The sequence below is a fragment of the Eupeodes corollae genome, chromosome 2 (assembly GCF_945859685.1).
Source record: "Eupeodes corollae chromosome 2, idEupCoro1.1, whole genome shotgun sequence".
NCBI lineage: Eukaryota > Metazoa > Arthropoda > Insecta > Diptera > Syrphidae > Eupeodes > Eupeodes corollae.
The window spans coordinates 45,464,031-45,487,784 of NC_079148.1; the positions used below are offsets into that span (position 1 = coordinate 45,464,031).

At 36.3% G+C, this 23,754-nt stretch overlaps 1 protein-coding gene across 2 annotated transcripts; it reads right to left on the minus strand.

Annotated features, from left to right (window-relative positions):
- Nucleotides 1-1,524: 1,524 nt before the first annotated feature.
- LOC129944386 (serine/threonine-protein phosphatase 4 regulatory subunit 2) lies at nucleotides 1,525-22,821 on the minus strand. 2 transcript variants are annotated; one of them, XM_056053767.1, is made up of 3 exons: nucleotides 22,398-22,821; nucleotides 21,812-22,000; nucleotides 1,525-4,038 (listed from the first exon to the last, which is right to left on the minus strand). In XM_056053767.1, the coding sequence occupies exons 1-3, from the start codon at nucleotides 22,612-22,614 to the stop codon at nucleotides 2,057-2,059; spliced, it is 2,388 nt and encodes a 795-aa protein (XP_055909742.1). In that variant the 5' UTR covers nucleotides 22,615-22,821; the 3' UTR covers nucleotides 1,525-2,056. The 2 variants fall into 2 exon arrangements, with proteins under 2 accessions (XP_055909742.1, XP_055909743.1); XM_056053768.1 differs by having other exon boundaries at nucleotides 1,525-4,035; nucleotides 22,398-22,820.
- Between the last annotated feature and the right edge of the window lie 933 nt (nucleotides 22,822-23,754).

The window sequence follows — 23,754 nt, forward strand, 5'->3', positions numbered from 1 at the left end:
TTGCCAACAGATTGCCACCTTGTAAACCACCAGTCCTGGTTTCTCAGCTCATATAAAAGAAGTTTATTCGAAGGTCTTGTGCTCTGGTTGCTGCAGACTTTGATGATGTAGTCAGCTTGAGACTTCAGGGTGCTTGTTAGAAGTTTTGGAAGTCCTGTTTCTAAATATTTTGCATAACTAGGCGTATTCAGAGGTAGGTTGAAAAGTTTCTTTATAAAATTCCTATAACAAGATAGATTTCACTATTGAATTAAATATTTTGTATTTAGTAGATAAATTAATTTGTTAGGGAAGATATTTTTCCATGTTAAATTTATCAAACTTAGTGAGCTTTGGACTTTCTCCGATAAACGAATTTTAAAATTTAATGTTGGATTCAATTCCAAGCCTTGATATCTCTTTTGCTACCTCCAATTGCGTACCATTATATTCCAACTTCTTCCATTATAAGCGCTTTTTGTCATGTTGATAGAAAGTACCCATCTGTAACAATATGCAGTTAACCGATTAATCATCAATTGCAAACCTTCGGGTGATTCTGAAAGTATAACGAGGTCATCGGCGTATAGTAACACATTCACGGTACAGCTAGCTGTTCTTATTCCCCAAGGAAGTTCATCCGCAACATCATTAATAAATAACGAGAACAAAAGAGCGCTAAGTGGGCGTCCTTGTTTGACTCCTGTGCTGGTGCTAAACCATTCTGAAAAGCTCACTCCATCCCAAACAGCAGCCTTCGTCCCCGTGTACATCTCTCTAATTACTTCCAGGAACTTTGTAGATAAACCAATTTGTGTCAACTTATAAATAAGAGTATTCTTATTAATTAAATGCGAAGACTCTTTGATACGTGCTTGAAACGCTTTGACTATAGATGATAGTGTAAAAATGTGATCGATCGTTGAAAAGTTTTTTCTGAAACCAGCCTGTAGATCAATTAATGAAGGGCTGGGTCAAAGATCTGTAATTTTACTTTTTGACGAATTTTTCCGAAACCAGAACTCGCAGAACCTTTTGGTTTGCAGTTGGGGGTTGAATATAACAATACCTTTCATTTGATGTGTATTACAATTGGGTGGGAAATAGTTTTGAAAGTACAACTTTTTTTCGGCAAGGGGTTAGCCTACAATTTTTTCGAAAAACTGAATAAAACCACTTTTGAGATTTGTGCATCAATTGAAAGGTAGGTCGATGTACCTTTTAACATAGTTGAAAAAGAAAACAACTTCGACTTATGAGAAGTAGGTCTGCCTCTACCCTCTTCTTTTCATAGGCTTCGCGCGCATCTCTCGTCCTTATATGCAGCGCAGCTTAGCGTACATCTTGTTTGGCCAATGTATTCTTGTTGGTAGGTATATGAAACACAGCACCTCAAAAGCAACCTATTGCATTCGCGATTACTATTAATATCAACTCAAATGGTGTTAAAATCTTATCACTTCACTTCAGATATTCCAGCGTCTATTTTTACTTACTTTATTTTTTACTAATCATGGCACATCACCTTTAAGAACAAAACTACAATTCTGGTGAGTTGCTGATTTGACCTTTAATTGGTCCTCAAGAGCCTTCCAAACTTCGTTCGAAGCTGAAACATTATCTTTCAATAAAATTCAAACAACTCAACTTCACATAAGGATTTACAAATACATGTACGTTTATTTTTAATTAAACTTTTTTGTTTTATATGTGTACGAAAATTTCACAGATAATGTTTCAATCGGAACGAAAAACTAAATTGAAAAGATAAAAACAGATAACATTCATCCAATTGTGTAAAAAAAATATCTACGTACTGATTAATACTAGAATAGTTTAATATATGTATGTTCGTTAATGTTTCGAATATAAGTTAATACGTTATAAATATGTATGTGAGAATTACCGCCCGAGCATCCGATTCAAAGTCAATTTGGGACATATACCGAAGAGAATGTTTTGAATTGAAAAATAAAAAAGAGAACGGAAAAGAAATAGGAAATAGTAATACCCCTGACTTAAGCTGCTTTCAAATTCGATGCCGTTCTACTTATAAGGAAATAATTTGAATGGAAGTTTATTGGTCCATTGCCTCCTGACTGGTATCATCTACTTCCATGCCAGCTGGTTCGTCCTTGACTGGTTCAGTGGCATCTGTTGCCATTTCGACACTATCACCTCCCATAACAACCTCTTCGACGGTGGCGGCAGCTTCGACAACAATTGCCGGGACAACGGGCTCAGCTTCGGCAATGGATTCGGGATTTTCTTCCATGGGCTGGTCAGCGGTGATAACTGGCTCTCCTGTAATTGCCGGTGCTTCTGCTGCTGCTACTGGTGTTGGTGCTGGTGGTGGTGCGGCCGCTGTCGTTGGTGCAGCAACCTCCGGTTTTGTATCGGAAGATGCGGTGACTGCAGGCGAGTCATCTGTAGGTGGGGTAACAGTTGGTGTGTCGACAGTGAGCGGTGATGCTTTTTCTGGCATGTCAATTGCTGATTTTTCGACAGCTTCCTTTTCAACTGCCTCCTTTTCGGATTCAGCCTTATCCACTTCTGCTTTTTCGACCTCTGGTTTCTCAACTGCCGCTTGCTCAACTAACACCTTTTCAGCTTCAACTTTTTCAACTGCCGCCTTTTCAACTGTCGCTGCCTTTTCGACAACAGAGGGTGTTGCTTCAACTGATGGTTTGTCAACTGCTTTTTCTGCTGTCGGTTCGGCGGCAACAGCTGGAGTTTCGGCTTTCGGTGCCTCCACTGCTGGCGAATCGGCTACTTTAGGCTTATCAGTCTCTTTCTCTGTAACCTCTGTGGATTTAATTGCATCTTCTTTTGCGACGGATTCGTTTTGTGGAGATTCTGTTGTTACAGTTTTAGTAGCCTGTGTAGCAGCATCAACTTCCATCACCGTTGAGCTCTCGACGGCTGATGCCTTGTTTTCTTCAACTGGTATTGATTTTTCTTCGGAAGCAGCCATAGCTTCGTCTGCGAGTTTCACATCTGCAGCTTTCACTTCTTGTGCGGCCGGTGTTGATGCAACTTCCGGCTCAACCTGTTTTTCAGCTGGAGCGATTGTGGCAGGGGCTTCAGCAGTTGCTTCATTCTCAATTTTCAAGATATCTTCAGTTTTCTTATCGCTAGCCGACTCCACGGTTTGGTCTTCCACAACCATTTCGGATTGCTTGTCGTTAGTTGATTCAGTAGTAGTGATGTTAGTTTCAGTCTTAAGTTCGCTTGGCTTTACGTCGCCGTTCTGTACTTCTTCGTTAGTAGTGTTCTCCTTTTCTGCCACATCTTTTGTCTTTTCAGCAATTTGCTCCTTGGGGCATTCTTCTTTCTTCTTATCCACCGATTCCTTGGCAGTCGTTATAATATCTGTGTCAGCACTATCAACGGTTGCGGCTAAAACAGTTGTAGGTTGTTTCGATTCTTCTGGTGCTCCTTGACCAGCTGAAGCAGGGATGGGAGTGGTTTCTTTCTCTTCGGATTTCTTTTCAGATTCCTTTACATCCGTATTGGCTTCATCCTTAGTATCGTCAATAGGAGTTGAAGAGGGTAAGTCTTCCTCCATTTTCTCTGCTTCGGCAACCTTATTGTCTTTCTTAATTGATTCTACCACATTTTCAACTGTGGCTGGTTTATCTTCAGAAGAAGGTTCTTCGTTTTGTTGTTTTTTCTCTTCAGATGAATCGGTTGTCTCTTCTGCCATAGTAACTTCAACTGATGGAATAATTGTTGTGATCTCGGATTTGCTGCTGGTAATACTTTTTGTGGCTGCTTCGGTTTCATTATCGTTATTCTCATCAAGGTCCAACTTTGCTTTTTTAGGATTTGGCAGTATGTCATCGTCAGATTTGTGGATAAGATTGGAAGAGGGTTGAGCAGGTGTTGTTTCAGATGGGGTTGCATTGTTGTGGGCATCGGCAGCGTTGAAAATAGTTTCGTTTTCCATTTCAATGTCCACATTGACATCCAACGAAACATCGCCATTAACTACCGAATCAAGAGAATCACCATTTTCGCTTTCAGTTTGCTTACGGCCGGGTTCAATGGTGCTCACTACTAAACAGGAAAAAAGGAGAAAACAAATGGATCATGGATTTAGTATTGTTTGTAATTTAAAACAAATAAAATAAATTTGTATGTCTACATTACTGAGAAAAACAAACAACAATGAATAAGGGTAGACTTTAGAGGATTTAAGTACTACGAGTAGTTTTTGTGAGGAATAATTGCTACTAAGCTTGGTTATAAGAAAACGATTATAAACCGTTTTAGACCGATAGAAACAACGCATTTCTCTTTGCGTCTGAACTAGTTAAGCTTTACAAAAAAGTGTGATGCTTTAAACCCCGATGAAGACTTTTAAACATAGTAAAAGGTTAACTTCAGAAGTTCAACATTTTTGTAAATCACGCTTTCATCACTCTTAGTTTAACTATTTTAAACTGACTATGAGCACGCATATGGTCTTTTTTTAAATGAAAAAATGGCATGACTTATACCTATATTTTAGGGTTCTGTTTAATCTTAACTTAGGATGCGATTATACCCAAGTGAGAGATCAGGTAAGTGGTAGTCACATTTACTTTCGCATGAGATGCCAAGATACAAATCAAAGCTGTCGACCAACTCAAGTGAGTATACTCCACAATGATGATGATCGTTGACCAAAAAACTATTAACTAGAGAACGACCACATGGTCACAGCAACACAACGAAATTAATTCCCTCAGATATAATCTCGGTAGACACTAACTACTGCACTCCTACTTTGAACCTTAGTAAGGGTTTTAAGGTTATTTTCCCATCGATAGAAGATTGGGAGGATGACATCGTGTCGATGGGTTTCGACACAACCAAAGATGGAGTGCGGAGTTGGTTCTGGTATCTTTTCTGAGTCCCTAAATGTAGCTAAATCCTTTAGGCTTCCTGAATTTGCTAGCGTTTTTCAGGCTGAACTGCTGGCAATAAGGTAGGCATGTAAGATACTTAAACAAAGCCCAAACCAAAACCGAAATGCGGCTATCTTTCAGGCAGCTGTCAAAGCCATTAACTCGGAAACATCCTCATCTAAATTGGTCCAACAATGTCGCGATGAGCTTGCGAGCCTGAATATTAACCTTGGTATCACCCTGATCTGGGTTCCGGGCCATAGTGGTATCGTGGGAAATGAACGGGCTAACGAGCTAGCCAGGCAAGGATCGGCCCTTCATAGCTCACTTGCGGAAATGGTTAACATTCCTGTTGGTGCTATGAAGGGTAAAATCTTTTCTATCTACCAAACTGAATCAAACCGAAGGTGGAGCAATTTACCCAACTGCATTATATCTAGGAAGATATGGCCCACCTATAATAAAACCCGTATAAACGATCTTCTATGCAAGCCAAGGCAAGACATAGCCAGGATTTTTGCGGTTTGTAAAGGACATTGGCCTATAGGAGTTCATGCGGAGAAGTTGGGTATCTCCTACAACACCTTTTGCCGTAGTTGTAATGACCAAAGAGAAAGTGAAATGATAATCCATTTCCTCTGCAAATAACCTGCTTTGGCAAACACTAGAATGAAATGCTTTGGAAAAGCATTTTTTCACGAATTTGATGAGCTATCTGAGACAAAGATTAGAGACCTAATATTTTTTCTCAATGCGACAAAATGGCTCTAACATAATCTCTTTGAAGCTTCTCTATAAATCTTTCCCTTTCTATCACAGGTCAAACGAGTTTTTGGGATCTAAACGGCGTTAATTGGATCTCTGGCTAGGTTGCCTTGAGATCGCCATTTTAACCTACCTTCCTAGAGAACGACCAACTTAAGAACGCATATTCTTCCATTATGATATTTCTTCAACATGGCTTGTTTTTATACGTCATAACAGATGCACAACAAAGATTAGAACAAATTGTATAGGTTAGGATGTGCGCAAACATTTTATTCGTTGATGTTTGGATCGAATGTGGAACGTGAATTGAGTTTGACAATTCGTAACAATTAGATTGCAATTAACGAAGAACGTTTTGTTTTCTTAAATTTCTCTTAATTTGGCAATAAAAAAGCTTATTACGCAACCTTTAGATTTACTTAAGCTGTATTTTTACCTTTTTGTTTACAAATTGCACAGAATTTATGTTTAGAAATTGGTTATCACATTTATTCATTCATTTGTTTGTTGATTGTTGGTTGCTTTCATGTGAATAGTCCTTAAAAGTACGCGATCTATGACATAATTTGCATCGATTGTTTACTATATAAAATTGTTGCTGCGTTTAAGTTCAAAACATAAACAAAAAACCTCCACAAAAATAATTCATATGACCCAAAACTAATTTTTGATAAAACCAATATTTAAGCTGGGTTTTATTATTTAAAAGAAATTATAAGTAGTGTTCGATAGGTGCTCATTTTCTTATTAAATTTGGTTTAATTCAGTTAAAAAAAAAAAACATACATAATATTTACCGTCAGAATTATGAATTGCATGTGCGAGGGGTGACTATAAAATAGAACCTACCTCAACAAAACAAAATAAAAGAAATACGATGAATACTGCCGATTATTGATAAAATGACTACAGCTGAACACTGAACACCTGCTGCCATCAAGAAATAAACAAGACAAACAATGGCTAAAGAAACATGTGTTTGTATGTACAGTGAGTGTCATTAATATTCGGTTTTTATCATGCAATTTATTTTTTCATATTTTCCACTTATAAACATTATTATAAATCTTAGTATTTGTTTATTTTATTTAAGAATGAATATATTCTTTACAATTGATCAAAAATTATCCGCCATTTACCATCTTCCGCTAAGATTATTAGATGTAAACGCTCCATTAATATTCGGTTTTTTCTTTCTCTGCTTGTTTTGACATTTTTTAAGACTAACAATTTGTTTTTTTTTTTTTTAATGTAAAATTTAACCAAACTAGTCTGTATGTTTTCTGCGTACATTTGTAAAGTAATTAGAAGTCAAACATTATAGAATTATTCAATAAATAAAACATGGGTCGTAAAGAACAAAATTCAAGTCTTGAAACAAGAAAACTTGTGATTATTCAACACGAAAAAGGTGAAACTTACAAGAAAATTTCAGAGTTACTAAATATGAAGCTAAACACTGTCGGAGATATAGTCCGGAGATAAAAAAATGAAGGAAGAATGGAGCCAAAGAAGCAGTTGGGCCAACCAAAAAAACTTACGACGAAAGAAGAACGGCTTATAGTACGAAAGATCAAAGCTAATCCTCGTTTAAGGGCCCCAAAAATAGTTGAAGAAGTCAGAATTGAATGCAAAAAGCAAATATCTGCATCAACCATTCGTCGTACCATCAAAGCATATGGCTACAATGGTCGTGTTGCCCGAAAGAAGCCCTTCATTAATATGCGCAACAGGAAAATAAGAGTCAACTTCGCGAAGGAGCATAAAAACAAGGATGCAAGAGTAAGACGACGAGAGTAAGTTTAATCTTTTTGGTTCAGACGGAAGAGTTATGGTTTGGCGGAAACCTAACGAAGAGCTCAAAAATTTAAAACCAACTGTCAAACGTGACGGCGGGCACGTTATGGTTTGGGGTTGCATATCTGCAAAAGGCATGGAGAAACTTGTTTTCATCGACGGCATTATGAATAAAGAACAATATTTGAGAATTTTGAGAGAAAATTTGAGACAAAGTGCTGAGAGAATGGGTGTTTTGCGCAGTTTCAAGTTTTACCAGGACAACGATCCGAAACATAAGGCTCTTGTTGTTAGAGAGTGGCTACTCTATAACTGTGCAAAAGTTATCCAAAAGCCTGCGCAATCCCCAGACTTAAACCCCATTGAAAATTTGTGGGATGAATTCGATCGAAGGGTTCGTGAAAACCCCGTTACTCCAATAAGTGGACTTAAAATTCGACTCCAAGAAGAATGGAACAAGATTAGTGTTGAATATCTTTCCAAAATTATAAAAAACATGCTTCAAAGACTTCAAGGAGTCCTATCAAGATTATCAGACAAAATATTAAATCATTTCTTAAAAAACGAATTTCTTAACGATGAATTTGTGTTTTTAGAAAAAACCGAATATTAATGAACTATGTTTTTTTTAAAGTTTTGTTCCTTTTCTATTTTTTTCTTTGTTTAGCTTTTAGTTAAAGTTGTGTTTTGATTTTGGAGTGAATATCAGTCGGAACCGTTGCAAGAGCTACACACAACAAGACGATGCCACATGCAACACAGCATACGCACCAATGGACTTATTGAGAGCCGAGTTCGGTGAACATTTTATTTTACGTTCGGGACCGGTTAATTGGCACCCTACATCGTGCGATTTAACGCCTTCATAAATAGATAAATTTAGCCCGTTTTGCAACCAAAGAGTGTATTTTTAATTTGTGTTTTTTTAAAAAGAAAATAATAATTTTTGAGGTAATTGAATATTTCTTTAATGATCTATATTAAAAAAATGAAAAAAAAATCAATTATTCAGGGCAAAAGGAAAATGGTGCTCAAAGGAAAAAAGAAGTCTGATCTTGAAAATGAAGTCAAAAGGCCGGACGATAGCAGACATTTCTAAATTGTTAGAATACTCCAGGAAGCTGGTTTATAATGCCCTTTGTCATTTCAAAAAGTTTGTAGTGATTGAAATAAAACTCCCGGGCCAGAAAGACAACTACAAATGAAGATAGAATTTTTCATAGGTTATCGACCAAGGATTTGTTTAAGACCTCCAGTGCCATTCGAAGCGAAGTTTCAACGAACTATGGAGTTAATGCTTCCTCAAGTACCATAAGACGCCGATTAAATGAAAACAATCTACGTGGGTGCGTTGCTCAGAGAAAACCGCTTGTATAAAAAAAATCCGAAATCTAGGTTACAGTTTGCCAAAGCTAACCTAGACAAACCAATTAGTTTTTGGAAAAACGTGTTCTGGAGCGATGGATCCAAATTCTGCCGGTTCGGATCGGATGGGAAAAAATATGTATAGCGTCCAAAAAACAGGGAATATGATCCTAGGTGTACCATTACAAGACGGTGAAACACGGTGGAGGCAACGTTCTGGTCTGGGCTGCTTTTTCATGGCACGGCGTTGGCCCATCGTAAGAATTGACACCAAAATGGACCAGAACGTGTACAGAGATATCCTGCTGGATCATATGATACCCTACGCAAAAGACAATTTACCGTTATTATGGCGCTTCATTAACTACAACGACCCTAAAACACACTTCAAAGTAAGTGAAGTGTGCCTTAGAGGTGAATAAAAGCGATGTTTTGAATTGGTTTGCACAATCACACGATCTTTACCCGATCGAGAATTTGTGGAATGATATTGAATCACATTGAGCAAAAAAAAAACAACAAATGTAACACAATTATGGCAGGAGATTCAAAATGCTTCCAAATTCCAAAGTCACGATGTGAGGCTTTGTTTGAAAGTTTGCCAAGAAGAATTGCTTCTGTACTGCAAAATAAAGGGTTCCCTACCAAATACTAAGAAAAACTTAGAATGGATAATGGTAAGTAAAATGTCATCAATAAACTGTTGAATGTGCTAAATTCGTGTCCAGGTGAAAAATTGATGATTCCACATTCCATACTTTTTTCTTCTTACAGATGTTAAAAATATTTGATGAAGTACTATGAAAACATACTGCTATGTATATGTAATGTAAATAAAATATAACTTATTTTATAATAAGAAAACAAATTGAAAATTAAATGGTTTTTATTTTCTTTAACAAGTGTGCTAAATTCTTGTCCACCACTGTATATATTCTGAATTTTGTGTTTTTTTGGTTTAAAACTTTCCTATGACTTCTAGGAAAATCACCTTTTATTATGGCCAAATGAAACAAAAAAATCAATGAAAAAAAAAAGGTTTAAGATTGTAACAGAACTTGGGGCACGACTAGATATAACTTCTTTAATGGCCCTACAATATTTAACATAAAAACAAAATGTATCATGATAACTTAACAATAAATCATGATAACTTAACAATAAAATAAACCACGTCTGGATTAAAACAACTTCTTACAAAAAATACTAATATTTTCATTTATTTACAATTTTACAAACGCAACGCTAGAGACACTATTTATAATACGATTGACTGGAATATAAAATCGCTTCTATTTACATAGATTTTTGAAATACTCATTTGATTTAGGATCTTCAATGGATTCGGCTTGTATTCTAAATTAAAGGATGGAGCCGCTCATTTTAAAGCATCAATATTTTGCAGAGTTTTAGAGCACAACGTTATGTCCTTCTTTACAAACCGATACTCATAATAAGTTGTATATGAATCTCAGCTATTAAAAATAAAACATTAATATGTAAATGTTTTAAAAAAGGTCACCAGCAGCGACAAAATCAATCAACAATGTAAAAATAAAAGACCACGATTGTGTCGAAGAAAATTGTTAGTTTTCCTTTTCAAAGTTGTTCACTGTTTTTTTTTTGATAACATTAAATTGTAGAACCTATTGAATTTACATTAGAAGACTTCGAAAAAATGTTTTTTTTTCGCAAATGTTTTTCTTAGTCTACCTTTTCTGGTATCTTCATGGTTCATCATAAATTCTACCGATTTTTAAGGCTTAGTTTTAATTTTTAAACTTTCACGTTAATAACTTTTGTAGTTGTATTATATTTTTTAGTTAATGCTATTTATAACCCTTTGGGATTATATTTATAAAATTATTTTCAATTCAAGGCTGTGTTGTAGCCTTTTTCTTTCAATTGCAAAAAAGAAACTTATGGGAAGTCTTTATCCGGCTAAATACATTTAAAATCTCTTCTACATCGTGTTGATTGTATTCCATGCCAAATCTGATCGTAAAAGCAAATATTATATTACATTTGCAAGGGGCCCTACTCTGTAATGCGTTTCGAAACCAAATACTTTCGAAAACGAATATTTTGTACTCTTTCTAATGCGGATAAGAAATCTAGTACTTACGGAATGACAAATCCGCATTTGGATGTTTCGTACCTGGCAATGCGTTTCCGAATGTCAATAGCGTTCGAAAACGAAAATTTTGTTTCTACACCAAGAGAGGTAACGAATTCGAAGGTCGTTTTTAAAGGTTGTGTGAAAAAGATAAAATATAAGTAAGAAAATAAAAATTTTATTCAAAATTTGAGCAAATAAATTCCGTTGAGCACACCAAACAAAAGAAATTTGAAATTATTGTGGAATTCGTATGACTTGAAGTAAAAAAGTATACCTTGGCAAAGGACAAATTTCAACACAAAAAAACGAAAATTCTATGAAAAAAATCAGCTTAAACTTTCTAAACTTGAGTTAAAAAGAGAGATGTGGCAATTACAAAGCAGTGAAGTGTAAAAAAAGTCATTACGATAATTCTCAAGTGATAGTAATTTAATTAAATTTTAATTTTTTATTCGTCTTCTTTGTGATTTGTTTTGATTTTTGTTTGTATTTTTGCTTTGACAGATCTCATTAGAAATACTTCGAGACACGGCAAATCTATTCCATAAATAGAAAATGTACTAGATGATTGTTTTATACTATTCGAATATTTTAGAGAGTACGAATTCATAAAGGAATCGAATATCAGAATCTGATTCAAGATTGGCTTTCGAAACGCATTACAGAGTAGGGCCCAAGGATTACTTAAGTTTCGCACACACACTCAAATTGTATTACTTAAATAAATAATAACTATTTGTGTTCTACTGGGGGGTTATTGTGAAAAACGAAACTCGTTCAAAATAACGCTTATTCGTTAAATTGCGATTAGAAAAAACGATTTGTAGTGGCACTAAATCGTCAAATTGCGATTAAGAAAAACGAGAATCGTAAAAATGACGATACTCGTATTTTTATTTACGAGTGCCTTCAGCTCTCGTTCAGCTTTCGTTTTGGGGGTAGATGTCAAATGTCATTTATTTTTTTGTTTTTGTTTGGTTGGTTTTTGTTTTGTTAAGTGCGCAAAAAAATGTAAGTAAATAATAAATAAAATAGTCAAAAACATACAAATAAGTTATTTCTAACCATCTAGGCCTACAACTAATGCTAAGCAGTCGGATTGTGTTGGATTTGCTGGTAGCTTTTATGGAAACCAATCCAAACATAGCAAAACATTACTTGCCGACGAGCCAAGCCAAAGCCAAATCCAAAATTCTTTGAAAGGCTTTGACTGATAAGCTAAATGCATGCGGTCCTCCAGAGAAACCAATGGATGGTTGGTTTAAAACAAAACTTTGCGTTTATGATTAATTCTGTTCTTCGTTAGGTATGGAAAGATTTTAGGTACAATCTTAAGCGCAAAATGCGTGGAAATTTGCTCCATCGAAGTGGCACAGGGGGTGGCAGCAGCACCAGTGTTAATGTGACTATGGAAGAAGCTGATAAAAAAATAAATAAAAATACGAGTATCGTCATTTTGGAAAAGCATGTAAGACTACAAGATGAAGTGCTCAAAATGCAGGACGAACGTCTTACATCTCTTGAAAAGACTCAAAAGGGAATTTTAAAAGAATTATAAAAATTAAACGAGTGGCATAAAGAAGCTGATAGACGGCGCAGAAAACTTTATGATCTCAAAAAAGAAACTTCCTCGACTTTATTTATATTTTGACATTTGTTAATAGGAGTGAAGTTAGTTGCTCCTTTAAAAAATTATCATTTTTCGTTTTTGCCTGGCAACTTTTTTTGCTTTCTATTTTCGTATCTTATAATCGCTCTTCACCATGACTTTCGTTTCTTCAAGTATCGTTTTTTCTCTTTATTTATTTATTTAGCTTAATACAAGCTATCATAACTTAACTTAACTTAAAACTAGCTTAACATTTTTTTTTTTTTTTTTTTTTTTTTTTTTTTTTGCAATTTTTGTTATCAGTTTTCAACATTAATTCATGTGGGCCCTAAGGCCCACATCAAAGCTCTTTAATGTACAAGAACTAACAATTTTGATTTTACTTAACTTAAAATTACAGGGGACAGGGGATTCGGACTCAAAAAGGGAAAAAGTAAAGGGTATCTTTCAGATGGGATTTGGAAATGTTGAAATCGAAAACTACCATAGCAGCGTTGCAGTGACGAAGAATTCTGGACATTGGTTCAAAGTGCCCGTAATTAGTGCGGTGATGAGGGATATAGAAAAGGGAAACAGATCGCAGATTTCGAGGGTTAGTGTTAAGATGAATATCACTCAGGAGTGCCGGGGAATCTATATTGCCCATTAACAATTGGTGAGCAAACAATATATCAGCGTTTTTGCGTCTAATATATAACGGCTGCAAGCCTATCAGTTTTAGTCGATCAGCATAAGGAGGCAAGTTGGATGTATCATCCCAGGGGAGGCCACGTAAGGCAAATCGAACGAAACGTCTTTGAACATTTTCAATTCTGAGTGAATGGTTTTCATAAAAGGGAGACCATACTTGGCATGCATATTCAAGATGAGGACGGACTAGGGAAATGTAAAGCGATTTAGTAACATAGGGGTTGGAAAATTCTTTTGACCATCTCTTAATAAAACCGAGAGATCTATTAGCTTTATTAATAATTTGGTCAAAATGGGAATGGAAATTCAGGTGTTTGTCACACATAATACCAAGATCTCTAATAGAATCGACTACGTTGACGGCGTCATTAAGGAAGTAGTATACTCTATGAGATGGAATTTGTTTGCGCGAAAAGGTCATTTGTTTACATTTACCTACATTTAACTCTAGGAAATTATGCATGCACCAAACAAAAAAGATATTAAGATCATTTTGTAAAAGTAAGGAATCAGATGGAGTAGAGATAATCTTAAAAATTTTCTTATCATCCGCAAACATTAGGATATCTGAGTTTTTTAATTTAAGACAGACATCGTTAACAGATAAGACGAAGAGAAGGGGGCCAAGGTGACTACCTTGTGGGACTCCAGAAGTTGCATGTATAGGACTGGAGACTGAGTTACGGAAAAGGACTCTATAAGTTCTATTCGCAAGATAGGAGCTTATCCAGTTTATAAATATAGATGGAAAGCCTAGAGCTCTTAGTTTGAGATAAATTATGTTATGGGATATTTTATCAAAGGCTTTGCTGTAATCAGTGTATACGACATCAACTTCTTTGCCATTCTCAAGGGCTGACAAAACTTTGGATATAAATTCAATTAAGTTAGTCGTAGTGGATCTACCTTTAAGAAAACCATGTTGAGCGGGGGAGAATAAAGGCTTGCAATGGAAATAAACGGAATCATAAACTAAGCTTTCAAAAAGTTTTGGAATGCATGAAAGTTTAGCAATAGGTCTATAATTGTTAATTTCAGTTTTATTGCCTTGTTTATGAATGGGAAATATAAATGAATCTTTCCATATATGAGGAAACACACCTTGGGAAAGAGAGAGTTCAAAGAGTGCAGTAAGAGGCTTTGACAGAGAATGCATACATTTTTTTAGAACAACTGATGGGACGCCATCAGGACCAGGGCTAAAGTTTTCTTTGAGGCTTACGATTTTGGCAAGTACCATTTCTTCAGTTATTGTAAACGATGAAAGGGAGGTTTGAGTGCAACCATCTAAATAACTAAAGTAGTGTGGATCAGGATCATGCAGATGTTCAGTATACGATTTGCTAAAGTAATTAGCAAATAGATTTGATATGGTTGTTGGATCAGAGGAGATTATGTTGGAGAAACTCATTGAAGGTGGAAACCCATCAGATTTTCGTTTGACATTTATAAACTTGAAAAATTTCCTTGCATCAGAAAGAAGGTTATTTTCCATTTGGTTAAGATATTGGTTATAAAGGGATTCCCTTAATTCAGAGAAAGAATTATAGGCGAGAAGATAGTTGTTGTGATCAGTATCAGATTTGGACTGTAAAAAGATCTTCCAAAGCTTGTTACGGGTATTTCTTAGGCTACGGAGCTCTCTGTTGTACCAAGGGGGAGCAGAGGTGAAATCTTTTCTACGAGAGAACGGTACTGATTCTTCAATACAGTACGAAAGAATCAAATAAAACCAATTTGTAAGGGACTCAACTGTTAATTGGAGGGATCTTAATTCAAAATCGGCTGAGCTAAGAAGATTGTTAAGTTTGGAGAAATCAGCCCTACGAAAATCATAACAGTAATTTTCCATTTCAAAAAAGTTGTCTTCAAATTCAATGGGGAAGGAGAGATTAAGGGGTGGATGATAGCGATCCAAGGTTGAGAGAAGATGAGGGCTCGGGGAGACAACACAGTTATCGCAATCAGATGAGAATATGAGATCGAGGTGTCTCCCCATAAAGTTTCCTACTCCATTTAGTTGAAAAAGACCACAATCAGACAGACGATCAATGAACAGCGATTCAGATTCAGAAGAGATGTTAGTTGGAAAGAAGGATGTCTGATCATCTGAGGTGGACCAATTGAGATGGGGAAGATTAAAGTCACCTAGAACGATGATTAAATCATTAGGTTGCACTAGTTCAAGCAGATAATCAATGGCATTAACAGCGGCTTGGTATGCTTTAATTTGTTGGGCTGGCCGAATGTAACAACAAAGGACAAAAAGACAAAACTTAGGGAGTGTAACCTTAGCTGATACACCTTCAAATTCGATTGAAGTGGGAATACAGAGTAATGAACTTTCAAAATTATTAGCGATAGCTAAAAGCACACCACGACCGTGTGTATTACTCGCACATTCCACGACATCCATTCGATAGATGGAAAAGTCGTTAGTGAAGAGTTCAGTACTAAGGATATCAGGTGTGAGGTTGGTTTCGGTAAGGGCAAAGATGTCATAAGGAAGGTTTTGGGAGTTGTTAAAGACGGCAGAAGTTTTAGACCTTAACCCTCTTACATTTTGATAGTAAAGGCTAAGACATTTAGGTTTAGTGGTCTTTAGGTTAGGAGCGATAGTATTTCTTCATATCTGCACGGGATTTTTGGATATGAGATAGTCGTTTTGAAGAGATAAAAGACGCAAAAGAGGTAAGGTCTTCTCTCACTTTTTGAGGAGAAATTTCAAGGCCATCATGAAATTTCAAGAAAATTTCCATAAGTGCATCACGTTTGGTAGGGAGGCCTTCTTGGGAGATTAAAACCTTAATGTTTGTATTTGTTTTACCTTCAAAGCAAACAGAATCTGGTTTGTCGTGCAGGAAAGCTAGGTAAAGACGAACATTATTGTAGATTTTGTGGTCTCTAAGACGGGACATAACATACCGATCATTAATATTGGCCTCAGATAAATGTTTAGTTAATTTAACATTTGGAGGGATCATTGGGTTAAGGAATCCTTGAGGTTCTTGGGAAACTGATGAAGAAGAAGTAGGGTTAATGGTGTGAGAATGAATGAAATTTGTATAAGCGGGTATTTTAGCAGGAGCATCAACCATCGGAGAGCAAAAACCAAGACCCGGATGAGAGGTTTTAAAAGAAACTCGTTTGGGTGGAGGCTTTACAGATGTGGGAGAAGTTTTTCGTTTAAGGGACGAAAGTTGGTTGGAGAGAGAAAAGTTTGGAAAGATTTGTGTTTTAAGGGTCCAGTGAGTTTCAATATTTTTTTTGGGATAAGGTTTGATATTAGGTTGGTGATTAGGTTGGGGATTAGGTTTAGGACTAGGTTTAAGATTAGGTTTGGGATTAGGTTTGGGATTAGGTTTGGGAATAGGTTTGGGAATAGGTTTGGAATTAGGTTTGGATTTGTTAGACTTAATTAGATTATTATTGCTACTTATACTGGAAAGCCGCATTTGTCCAATTTGTAAGTATCCTTTTTGGTGATGAAACATCCAGTTATATTTGGAGGGAATCAGGAACTTGAATCTTCTTCCAGACAATTGAAGACATTCGCAGATATTGACACAGTATTCTCTTTTGAAATAGGAGCGAACCCATGTAGCATCAGCATATCCGGGACAATTATTAAGCACGAACCATGTATTATTTGCAGATTCAAGCCTGCTTAGTCTCAAATTCCAGTCCGATAACTTCCAGGAATGGCCACATTTGTTAATTATTTCGTCCTCTGCAATAGTATTCGCTGAGGTGGTTTGTTGCAGAGAGTCAGCAGCCGGGTTTGCCGCAAGAATTTCATCACGAATGGATACGTTCGTGATATCACATGACGGTATGCCGGGTTGTTTAATGATGTCGTAGAGAAGCGATTCAATTTTTTGAGTTTTAACATTAAGGCTTTCAAGCTCGCGGTACACACTCGTATATTTCTGTTCTTGATTGCTTATATCGTAAGCAATAGATATGAGTGCCGTTGAAACCCGAGTAAGCATACAATTAATGTTTTCGAATTCGTTAACGAGTCTGAGGTTTGTCACTTCACTCATTTGATTGGAGGAGGGGGAGAGCCGTGATGACGAACTTTGCAAACAGCAATCAATATCAGATTTTAGTAGGTTTAACTGGTCAGACAAGTTATTTTTTAGATCGTTTGCCGACCAAGTTAGCACCTTTAACTTATCGTCAATGTCTACACGAAGAGAATTCAACCCACCTATGACGTCACAATATTGTTTTTCCAAAGAACGTATCATGGAAAGGCACTGCGTAGACGATTGTTGACATTGGATGTTTGAGTCCTCAACACTGTTACAAACATGATCAAATTTCTTGGAGAGATTAGAAATTTGATCTTGGCAAACCGAATGTTCGTTAGATAGGGATTCTTTTAAACATTGAATTGCAATCATAATATCCGACACAGATATTTTATTGCATTCATCGCAATAAAACGCAAAATTGCGTAGATAGTCTTTTAGGTAAACACTCGCCTTTCTGGCCAAGCCAGCACAAGAGGGGTGTAAGTATTTCCCACAAAGGCCACTGCACTTTAATAGTTCCGCGTTTGAGTCAACGATGACACACATTTTATTGGCGCACGACATAATTAATCAAAAAATAAATAATATGTTTTTTTGTTAAAGTTATTGTTTAGTTGCTTTTAATTTTTTCTATGCTTGTTAGTACACAAGAAGAAAAAAATGCTGGTGTAATGGAAAACGGCGATGGGCAGTAAAGTAGGTCGGGTAAGAATTATCACACGCGCTGCGAGTATATTGATATAAATATTTTTTTTTTTTTGATTTGTAATTGATTAATTGGGGTCGGTAAAAAGGTGGCAAAGGGCAACTGAGGAGCGAAAAGAAAATGCGACTGCACTTGACGAAGGTTAGGTAGCTATCAATGGATGTCATAAAGAACTATGCAAATGGAATTCAAAAAAAAGCTTAGAAAGTGAGAAAATTATAAAGAATTATTTTCCTTTTACACCTACCTTATGAATAAGTTTAGATAATTGAACTTATTTAGTATCAGCTAAAAATTCGTATGAATAAATAAAAAAAGCTAAACGGAATGCCTTATTTCTTTGTTTTCTTAGACCTAGAACACTACCCAGGATGCTGTACCACCCTCTGCTATTATTTGATTGATAATATTTGTGGAGACCATCAAAATAAAATGTGTGAAATAGACATTTAAAGGGTGATTTTTTTGAGGTTAGGATTTTCATGCACTAGTATTTGACAGATCACGCGGGATTTCAGACATGGTGTCAAAGAGAAAGATGCTCAGTATGCTTTGACATTTCATCATGAATAGACTTACTAACGAGCAACGCTTGCAAATCATTGAATTTTATTACCAAAAAGTTGGCAGAAAATCCGCTTTTTTATCGACAAATTTTGTTCAGCGATAAGGCTCATTTCTGGTTGAATGGCTACATAAATAAGCAAAATTGCCGCATTTGGAGTGAAGAGCAACCAGAAGCCGTTCAAGAACTGCCCATGCATCCCGAAAAATGCACTGTTTGGTGTGGTTTGTACGCTGGTGGAATCATTGGACCGTATTTTTTCAAAGATGCTGTTGGACGCAACGTTACGGTGAATGGCGATCACTATCGTTCAATGCTAACAAACTTTTTGTTGGTTTCAACAAGATGGCGCTACATGCCACACAGCTCGCGATTCTATGGCCATTTTGAGGGAAAACTTCGGAGAACAATTCATCTCAAGGAATGGACCGGTAAGTTGGCCACCAAGATCATGCGATTTGCCGCCTTTAGACTATTTTTTGTGGAGCTACGTCAAGTCTAAAGTCTACACAAATAAGCCAGCAACTATTCCAGCTTTGGAAGACAACATTTCCGAAGAAATTCGGGCTATTCCGGCCGAAATGCTCGAAAAAGTTACCCAAAATTGGACTTTCCGAATGGACCACCTAAGACGCAGCCGCGGTCAACATTTAAATGAAATTATCTTCAAAAAGTAAATGTCATGGACCAATCTAACGTTTCAAATAAAGAATCGATAAGATTTTGCAAATTTTATGCGTTTTTTTTTTTTTAAAGTTCTCAAGCTCTTAAAAAATCACCGTTTATAATAGTTGTGCGCTATTCTATTCAAATATTTAAGATTTAATTTCAAAACAAAACACATGTTAACAATGTAGACTTTTATTTAATAAAGATATTATGGAATAAGGAACTGGGTGCTCTGGAACAGAGGGTTGGAAAAATCCAACCCAAATATAGGTAGAATGCTGGGGTTAAATACGTTTAACATGGTAGTACCCTATGTTTTTATTTAGTTTTAACTAAAAAAAAAATAAATTGGCGCAACAGTCCGTTGTGAAACCAGGGCCTAGTGACTTACAACTCTCAACCATTCCTGTGTGCGAATACTGTTGTCAGGAATGGAAGGGACCTACAATTTTAGACCGAATCCGAACGGCTAATTTGAGAAATCACTTTTTCATGACAAGATTTACTCTTGAAGGATTTGTCAATTTTTCGCAAGAGGCATTACCCGCATAAATTAAGGCTGAGTTCAAAAACGCAAATAGTTGCCGAAGCCATGCCGACAAAATTCAGGCAACGTATTTATGTACAGAAAAGCTACTGCAAGAATGCGGCAGATATACAATATCAAAAACCAGTTCATAAATGCCATCAAATTAGGCGCCTCTAAAAAAGTATGACAGAAATAATTAAGTTTTCTGTTTAAGTTACGCGGATTTTGATTTTTTAGTGTCTTAACAAAATTCTTTCGAAAAGTCCAATAAAAATGTTTCATTAGGACTTATTTAAAATGTTTTGAATGGAACAAATTCATTCATTTCTATGAAGTATAAATATTATGTTTCAACTTATTAATAACAAATCATTTTATTTTTTGCCAAAAATTTTATAAATATTCAATTTATTTTATTCTGACATTTTTCTACAGAACTGCAACACAAATAAATCGTCTGCAGGTTTGATCGCATGTCAGCTGTCAGACTGTTCTTTTGAACAGAGGTGCCGACTGCAGTAATGGAGTGTATTTACATTTATGAACGCAAATCTAGCATTACTGCTGCATTATTACATTAATGAACTTACCCTAATTTTTTTTAAATTAAGGTGGCACAGGCAGGGATTGATCCCAAGACCCCTTTCATGACAGTCCAACGCACTAACCATCATGCCACGGGTACTACTATTTAGTTTTAACTAGCCCCGAGAAATATGATATCTCCTAATTATGCAATTTGTTACAAGACTCTGACAATCTATCTTATAGGACATACAAAGTATAACAATATTTGCACATTCAAGCTCTTGGCAGGACGTGGGTGGGTTGTTACATTTAGATTAGGATATTAACTAACACAAAAGTAAAACCCGACAACGTGGGCGAATTGTAACATTTGTCCGGCTAAGGATAATATCTGGCAAAAAAATAAACACATTAACCCTTCAATAAGGAACTTTGAATTGAATCGTTAGGATGAAATATCTAAATTATCCTTCTTTAAAAAAAATTCCCTTAAAACTAGAGAAACGTAATTATGTATTATGGAAAGGGTTTCAAATACAAATACATAAATTAACTCTTTAAAAAAATGGACACTTCCTTTAAAAGACTTTCCACTTTTTTCCAACATTACAACTTCGTTATTCCATTTTGGCTTCAATCCTGCGACTTATTTAAGCCGACTTTTTGTTTGGCCATTTTCGACTGCACTACCTTTAACAATTTATTTTTTATTCCACTACCACTTTCTGTGTTATACACACTTGCATTTGTTGCGAAAACCTAAGATAAGACAAGATCTACATTTCATAGTTAGTTGCTAAAACTGATAACAAAAGAAGTGGAGTGCGTTAAAGGTTTCGTGCGACAGCGACAACCACAACTTGAAGCGATTATATTTAAATAGGTCAAAGAACTTCATATAGAGATCTTCGCCATTTTCATCGTTTCCTTGTCGACTGAGATTCGTCGGCTCCTATATACATACATTAACAGAAAAAAAAAACGAAAAACATTTTCAGTCATAAAGGTGTTACAGAGCCAGAGCACACAGGAGAGACTCCAAATTCAAACTTCATGCACGTTTAGCTTTAACTGTGCGAATTGCGAATGAGAAAAGCAGTCGAAAGGGCACGACATTGGTGAAGATTAGAGATTCACTCAAAAAGAAAAATCAGCAGCAGCCAGGGAAGGCGAATAGGTATAATGAAATCAAATTAAAAAAAAAAAGAGGAATAAACTGAAAACAAAATGGTTTGCTTTTGCATCTGAAGCTGAACACCGAACCGAACACTGACACTGAAGAAATTTCGCTTCAGCTGTTCATCATCACCAGAACCTCACTACACCATTCACATGATTACATTTTGCTGTCCTCTTTTTACTCAGCACAACACTATCAGGTTATATGAGCGAAATATCACCTTAGCTCCTTTCTCATTCATTGGGGCAAGGATATAACTATGTGTACTTGCACTGTGTGCTTTTTTGCAAAATTTAATTATAGGATTTTAGGAGCAGGCAAAGGCAGAGGCAGAGGCAAAGTCAAAGGCAAAATCAGAATGGAAAGTGTACTTACCCAGAATGTTTTTCTCCAGAGCCCGCATAAACTTGTCTATGCGACTATATTGCTTGCGAGGTTCCGTCAGAAGTTCGCATAGCCTTTGAACGGTAAATGGAGCAGCATTGAAAAGCTCCAGGCGTTCCAAAAGCGACGACTTCATGCTTTCATAATTGAAAGGATCCACATTGGGGTACTGTGGAAGGTCTGAAACAAAAAAAATTACATTTTTAAAACTATACCTACAATGAAACAATTTATTAGGAAAGGATGAAAATCTGGAACGGTTTTTGTTCGTTTTTATCTCCATCATGCTTCATGCTTTTCCTCTTTGTCTGGTGGCCGTCGACGTTGTCGCTGTCGCCGTCGCCGTCGGTCGTGCAACCCCTTTTTTCGATTCGATTCGAACCAACTTCGAGTCGAGTAGTAGATATTTCATGATGAAACGAGTTTTATGTACCCACCCGTCGTCACTTCGCCGAAAATGGCCGGCCGGCTGCTGTTAATTTTTATTTAAACATGTCTGCAACGACTTCAGGGAACTGGATGGGGGAGAAATCTAAAAGAAAAAGAAAAAAGGCAAAACGAATAACGAAAAACTTACCATCTACTCGTGGTGATGTGTCGTGGAAATTCTTGATCACATTCAAGAGCTTCTCGCGGAAAAGATACTTTAAGCTGGACCACTTGAATACCGTATCACCGGTTTTTGCTACATAATGCATATAATCGTCCAGTTCTTTTGGGATTTCTTTCTGCTTTAGGCGAGTAAATCTCTCCAGGATTTGCATCACTTCTTCTGCATTTTCCATGTTAAGCATTTGTAAGGGTCTTAAGTAACACGAAACGAACAAGAAAATCCTATTTATTTCAGAGGAATAATTGGGGATTTCTTTTCTGCTTTTTTTCAGGATTCTTCTGGGTGGTAATGAAATAATTTTTTTTCGCAAAATCCCACAATTCAGCCAACTTGCAACAAACTCCAACCAAACGCAACGAAAAACTGCGAAAAAGACCGCTGCAGTCGAGACGAATTTTCTTTCGGCGGCCGGGTGAACTACACAGCTGTTTTGCAAAAAAGAAACTTGTGGCGCTTAAAGCGTTAAAGAGACCATGATTGTACATAAAGGAGTGACTACATTTGAATTACGAATTAAGCTCAGACTACATCAAACTGAATTGTACCTACACTTTATTGGACAAATCACAACTTCGCGTTCAGTCGGTAAGACGTTAATGAGGGTCTGATAGTATTTAGAATTTTGTGCGTCAAAAAGTGAAGAGACGGGTTTGAGTATTTTTCAAACAATACAGAACCACACTTTTGTTGATATAATTATTTATAAAATAACTTCAACTACTTGTTTCATATCTTACTTCTATTTCCAACTAAAGGGTGATTTTTTTTAGGTTAGGATTTTCATGCATTAGTATTTGACAGATCACGCGGGATTTCAGACATGGTGTCAAAGAGAAAGATGCTCAGTATGCTTTGACATTTCATCATGAATAGACTTACTAACGAGCAACGCTTGCAAATCATTGAATTTTATTACCAAAATCAGTGTTCGGTTCGAAATGTGTTTCGCGCTTTACGTCCGATTTATGGTCTACATAATCGACCAAGTGAGCAAACAATTAATGCGATTGTGACCAAGTTTCGCACTCAGTTTACTTTATTGGACATTAAACCAACCACACGAATGCGTACAGTGCGTACAGAAGAGAATATTGCGTCTGTTTCTGAGAGTGTTGCTGAAGACCGTGAAATGTCGATTCGTCGCCGTTCGCAGCAATTGGGTTTGTGTTATTCGACCACATGGAAGATTTTACGCAAAGATCTTGGTGTAAAACCGTATAAAATACAGCTCGTGCAAGAACTGAAGCCGAACGATCTGTCACAACGTCGAATTTTCAGTGAATGGGCCCTAGAAAAGTTGGCAGAAAATCCGCTTTTTTAT

Excerpts from the sequence above, each read along its gene's own strand:
- LOC129944386 (XM_056053767.1), bottom strand. The coding sequence starts at position 22,614 with ATGCTTAACATGGAAAATGCAGAAGAAGTGATGCAAATCCTGGAGAGA. Across the intron at positions 22,001-22,397 it reads CACATCACCACGAGTAGATG|ACCTTCCACAGTACCCCAAT; the intron begins GTAAGTTTTTCG and ends TTTTTGTTTCAG. Across the intron at positions 4,039-21,811 it reads TCTGGAGAAAAACATTCTGG|TAGTGAGCACCATTGAACCC; the intron begins GTAAGTACACTT and ends TTTCCTGTTTAG.